This window comes from Camarhynchus parvulus, chromosome 3, assembly GCF_901933205.1.
Source record: "Camarhynchus parvulus chromosome 3, STF_HiC, whole genome shotgun sequence".
Lineage (NCBI taxonomy): Eukaryota > Metazoa > Chordata > Aves > Passeriformes > Thraupidae > Camarhynchus > Camarhynchus parvulus.
In genome coordinates this window covers 77,560,582-77,566,581 of record NC_044573.1, presented here as the reverse complement: position 1 = coordinate 77,566,581, position 6,000 = coordinate 77,560,582, and the positions used below count along the sequence as shown (strand labels likewise).

Here is a 6,000-nt window from a genome sequence, read left to right as displayed (position 1 = left end):
CATCTCTTATGAAGCGAGGCTGAGAACTGGGGCTATTGAGCCTGGAGACAGAAAGGTTAGGGTGATTTTAGATCAACTTGCTCTAGCTACAGGAGGCCTTCAAGAGAGCTGCGGAGGGACTTTGCACATGGGCATATACTGAGTGTAGAGACAGGACAAGGGAGAATGGCCTTAAACTGAAAGGGGGTGGCTTTAGGTTAGATATTAGGAAGAAATTCTTTACTGTGAGGGTGGTGAGGCACTGGCACAGGTTGCCCAGAGCATATGTGGACTCCCCATCCCTGGCAGTGCTCAGGGCCAGGCTGGATGGGGCTCTGAGCAACTTGGTTTAGTGGAAAGTGTCCCTGACCATGGCAGTGGGCTTGGAACGAGATCATCTTTAAGGTCCCTTCCACCCCAAATGAATCAATGATTCTATGACCTAGAGATCCTTTAAAATTCAGGAATTTCTTTTCTTCCAGTTACATAAACTATAAGTGGTGCTAAATCTTATTATTTCCTGCAGGTTTTACTATAAATTGTTCGTTTTGGTGACAGAACTATTTCATGTTCAACACAAAGAGCCAGTTGTTGAGTAAAATGGGCTTTGAAATACAGAGATAATGATCAAGACGTAAAATTTATTAATAGATTTATGTGCTTTCATTCAGTTTAAAATCCCCATACTTCTCAAGATCAGACAAAATATATTAGCTATGGACACATGCCAAAAGAAGTACTTAATCTTTAAGAAAGAGATAGAAAGATAAAACTAGTGAGTGATTCAGAGGAAGGATGAGACAAAGGGGAAAAATTACTACAGTCAATTAATGATACATGTTTCCTCCTTATGCCCTACAACATTCATAGAGTAAGCAGGCTGGAGAGGTCCTCTAAAGTTCATTAAACCATTCCTCTTCCTCAGGGAAGGTTCCACTACACTTGAAGGTACACAGACATCTATACCTGCAGATGTTTAATCCAACATCACAAGTCTTTTTGTGGACATTGCACAACCTCCCCAGGCAAGGAGCTGCACTGCTTCATGTATTCCTGCATCTGCAATATGGTCCTTTCTTCCTGGAATTAAATTATATTTCCCATTTTCAAACCTGGAAACATGAAGAATACAAATTTAAAAGGCTGCTGCAAAACAAGATGGAGTAATCTGAAAACTATTTCATTCTCTCTCACAACTCTCCCTGAAGCCTGACAATCTCAAAACCTGCTTTAAACTCCATACATAAACCCCACAAGTACAAAAATGTGCATATACATTTTACACACACTTGCTATGTATGCAGGGTAATATTTTAAAATCAAGTTTCTTTAGTTCAGATATTAAAAACAAGCAGTGTGAGGTACAGTACATTTTTTTCAGTTTTGTTCAAATTGGTAGATGCTCTTCATTTCAGACAATATACGAGCCACAGGAACACAGAATGATTCTTGGCTTGGTAAGAGAATTTTGGGAAGAACATTAGATAATTAGTTTTGATTCAATGTTTGTTGAATGAGTAATAGCCGAATTGATATAAATCATATTACCTGTGGAGTAAAAAAGTACTGAAGTACAGGTGAGACATCAGATGTAGGTCATTCCTTTATCTCACCAGCATTTCATTCACATTTAACCACTATCTGTACATTTATTTACAGTGAGTTTCTGATTCTCACCACTGAGTTCTCACACGTATGAAACAATCATACATGGTTTTCCATGAGGCTACAACATCTAATTACACTTTACCTTAAGAGTACCTTAAATGTCACAAAGGATCCCAGCAGCTGCTCATCTTCTAGGAAATGTAATTCTGGATAAAGACTGATCCCTACAGTACGGAAAATGAAGTAACTGTGGACTGAAAAACGTTAATGAAACCCAGGCTGACACTTAGAAAATGCCTTCTTTGGTTGCATGATGAAGTAAATTAATTTGCAATGATGTTGCATTAATGCACCTGCTTCTACTGAAACTTCCAATCTTCCCCAGAGAGCTGTTCAAGAACAACTTTAACAGGTAATCCGCTTAATCAATCTCAGCAATCTAAACATGTTTCATGCCAGGTGCCTTTGTGAACAGTGATGTGGATTGAGAACTGGCTGAATGGCAGATCCCGGGGGGTCATAAGCAGTGGCACAGGGTCTAGTCGGAGGCCTGTCACTAGTGGTGTCGCCCAAGGTTCAATATTGTTTAACTTATTAATGACTTGGATGAAGAGGCAGAAGCCTCCTTAGCAAGGTCCCTGATGACATAAAGCTGGGAGGAGCAGCCAATACCCCAGAGGGCTGTGCAGCCCTTCAGAAGAACCTCAGTGGGTTTGAGAGTGGGGCAGAGAGGCACAGTTTCAAATGTAACAAAGGCAAATGCAGGGCCCTGCACCTGGGCAGGAATAACCCTGGGTACCAGCACAGGCTGGGGCTGGCCTGCTGGGAAGCAGCTCTGTGGAGAAGGACCTGAGGGACAACAAGCTGTCCATGAGCTGGCAGTGCCCTTGAGGCCAAGAAGGCCAAAGGTGTCCTGGAGTGCATTAGGAAGAGCATTGCCAGCAGGTCAAAGGAGGTGTTTAAAGTGTGTCCCAACTTCCTTTCAGGTGAAATAAACAGCATGCTAAGGGCAGTTTACATGTGCCTTCCATCTGATAGTACAAAGCACACTCCTTTAATCGTATAGGCTTCAACCTAAATACATGATCAATACTATCACAATACTTACATTATGAATGTAAGTGCATGAAAAGCAAAACACTGACTTAAACCAGTCCATCAGAAGAATCTCAAAACACAAGAAATACACTCATTTTAAGCTGAAAGTTAATAATTTCAAACTCAGTGCATTACCACCCTGCAGATCAACCACATTTAGTTTTTTACTGCTCTTGACAGCCCACAAAATCATTGTAAAATACAGATGCCTTCAACCATAAATGCAGCTCTAGATCAATATAATGGGATTTAGACCCACCATGAGAAGGAGCAAACTCTGCCAAATTCCTGCTCTTAAAATGCCAGTTCTCTCCACTCAGTCCCCAACTCTCCCTGTATCAACCACGATAGAGGCCAGTTTCCACTGTTAACCTTTCCACATTCCTACAGCGCTGTGTATGATGTAAGCACACCTGAATTGCACACAGGTAGTTTCTAAGAGATAACATAATGCTCCAGGGGGAAGATGCAAAAATAAAAAGCAAGAGAAACTTAAGGACAATGCAGAAATTTGACAGCTAGAGGCAAAAAAATAGGTATTGAGAGACTCATCATTTAGTTGAATGCAAGGGCAGAGGTGATGACTACAATGTAAGTTTTTGAAGATGAAAATATCAGGTGAAAAGTGCCTTTTTAGACTAAAGGCAGCAACACAATTAAAAGCATGAATTAAAGCAGGTAAAATTAAGTCAGAGAGGAAAAAATTATCCATATGGCTAATTTTTCTACCATCTAACAACAAACAAAAAAAATATCAGGCTATGAGAAGCCAAGGCTTTTTACTGAAGTAATTGCAAATATTCTATAAATACCGTCCAAGAAACCTGACCAGATTAATACCTCTCTGGTTTATAAAACAAAATACTGAAGAACCTATGAGTCTCTTAAAAAGATTTACAGTTACAGGGAGATTCACTGATTTTAGCTGAACCAAAGTTCAGGTTCTTTTATCTAGCAAAAAGGTAATTTATAAAGGCTTTTAAAAAGCAATAAAAAGGTTCCTTTAGGATCAAAGGTAAAAACTAATTTATTTGCTAAATAATGACCTACTTAGGTTCAAGGGTTTTTTAAAGTTATTTAACTAAACTCTTTTTTTGAAGCATAGGAGACTACTGGCATGGTCTTAAAGTGCTTGTTATATGAAGATAAACCACTTGATCTATGTTGAAACACGGCTGGCTTTCCAAAACAGAAACATCAGGATCAGGTTTTGTACTTACAAATTCTAAGTTAATAGGACTACCCTTCTGAGCTTGCCCTTTGTACAGTGGTGTGGCAAGAGAGGTTTCCTTACAGAATGACTCAGAGGAACCCAAATCAGGCATTCTCAATTGTCCCAACAACCATTTGTACCATTTGCTACTAAAGGCAACCCAAGAATATAAAGCGAAAGTCAGTTTTTGAAAAATACAACTGTGTGTCATCCTTCAAGAATCAGAAAAATTTGTTGTGTCCTTGTAAAGATAAGCTTTTAGACAAAACAACTTACCTTTGATCTTTTATCTAAGCAGTCACAAAGATTTCAGAAACTGAAACTCACAGCTCTTAAGTTAAATAAGAGACAGGCAGCCTTGTTGTGTACTAAATTCTTATATAGAAAACATCCAGGGTTACACAATAACCAATTGCTGGTGATTTCTGAACAAATATAGTTCACAATGGACCATATTCATAGTGTCCTTTGGTCAGTACTTTAACTTTCATAAACTTTTCAATAATTAACACAAGGTTTAGGAGGTTCTGGTTTTGTGTTCACCAATGAATCAAAATACAAATCCATTGGTACTGTGTCCCAATTTGAAAAAGCCTCTTTTTCAAATGAAAATGAGGTAAAAGGTTTCTTAAAAAAAGCCCAACATAAATCAATGAAATAGTCGCCCTCTTCCACGTCTGCTCTTGAGATGACTGGCAGAGCGCCGGAGGGTTTTCCTCTCCTGACGATGTCGTTTCTCAGCTTCCTGCTGTTTCCTTTGCTGCTCTGACTGGAATATTAAAACAAAAATAGACTCAGGTTCCTGTAAACTTATACATCACCTCATTGTCCTAGTATCAAATATATCAAGTCAGAATTCCATTATGCAAATCTGGAAATGTTACTGTTAGTTGCCTCATGCTATCTTGTGTCAGATTGTAACTGTTAATTCTAGATATCCTTAGGCATTATCATTCCAAGCTTTTCAAAGCAAATGTTTAACATAAAGATATTAAAAAACCAGTGAATAATGTATTTCAGATAAAAAAACAATGCTTAACAATACACTCTATATGTTTAAATACACTTAAGAACGTCGATCCAAATTTGTGGTTACTTAGTATCTACTTTGGTCAACTAGTGTTTTCAAGTTTAATCACAGAATCACAAAATAGAATAAGCTGAGTTGGAAGGGACCCACAAGTATCACTGAATCCAAGCCCTGGCCCTACAGGAATCTCCCTGGCCAGAACCACACTACATGCCCAAGAGTATTGTCCAAATGCTTCTCGAAATCTGTCAGGCTTAATATTACACAATTTAATTTTAAAAAGACAGAACAATTAGTTAAATTTGCTGAAGCACACATGTTTCGTAAAACAAGTTCTTAGGAGTTCTTGAAAGTGTTCGATAGACTGTATGCAATTCTAGAAGGACTTTCTACATAAAAGTAATTCTAAATCTCTGCTCTTGTGGCACATGATCTATTAATGTTTCTTCCCTTAATCAAAAACATGCTGGAAGATATTTTGATGTACCATGTAGATGAAATGGTTCTTAGAGCCACAATCTATTATTTTCTTTGGAAGACTAAAGCTTGTCTTTAAACTGTGCATAAACTGTAACTAGCAGACTTGAACTAGCCAAGCTCAGGAAACTGTCCATGTCAAAAAGTACTCCAGCAATTTGAGCAATTTCAAGCAGCCCAGGATAACTGCACTGAGAGTGTGACAGAATTATCACTGTGGAAGCAGCTGCATCCCCACTGCACCTCATTCTGTAACCATTCACAAGCCGCATTCACATTAGTTCATCTCCCCCAGTCTTCTATTCACACACCACTTAAACTGAGCTAGAGGTTTGCTTGCATGGTCAGCATTTTGGCTAAGGTGAGATACAAACCAGTGTACCAAATATAGCAATCAGCCCATACTGGTATCAAGGCAGAAAAAGCTACTGGTTTTCAGACTTCGATGAAATTTATGAATTTCCATTTTCACTGCAAGTAGAGTAACAAGAAACCCATTATTTGAAAATACAGGTAGTTTCTCCCTGTCTCCAGACCTCTTCTGAAAGAGTCTTGATGAATCTTACTTAAGTTCATGTTGACAGCTACTCATAGT

The 6,000-nt window shown here is 38.6% G+C and overlaps 1 protein-coding gene across 2 annotated transcripts in view; it reads right to left on the bottom strand.

The window, feature by feature from the left end:
* Positions 1-322: 322 nt before the first annotated feature.
* The window catches only part of NOL10 (nucleolar protein 10), a 53,023-nt gene continuing 47,345 nt past the window's right edge, over positions 323-6,000 (bottom strand). Inside the window, exons 21-22 of one of the 2 annotated variants that reach the window (XR_004060578.1) lie at positions 4,175-4,667; positions 323-1,091 (exon numbers count right to left, since the gene is read on the bottom strand). Coding sequence is in view for 1 of the 2 variants with exons in the window: in XM_030944629.1 (XP_030800489.1) it covers positions 4,548-4,667 (120 nt within the window). In the remaining variant the exon portion in view is untranslated. Of the gene's footprint in view, positions 4,668-6,000 lie in introns of both variants that reach the window. The other variant, XM_030944629.1, reaches the window with a different exon arrangement.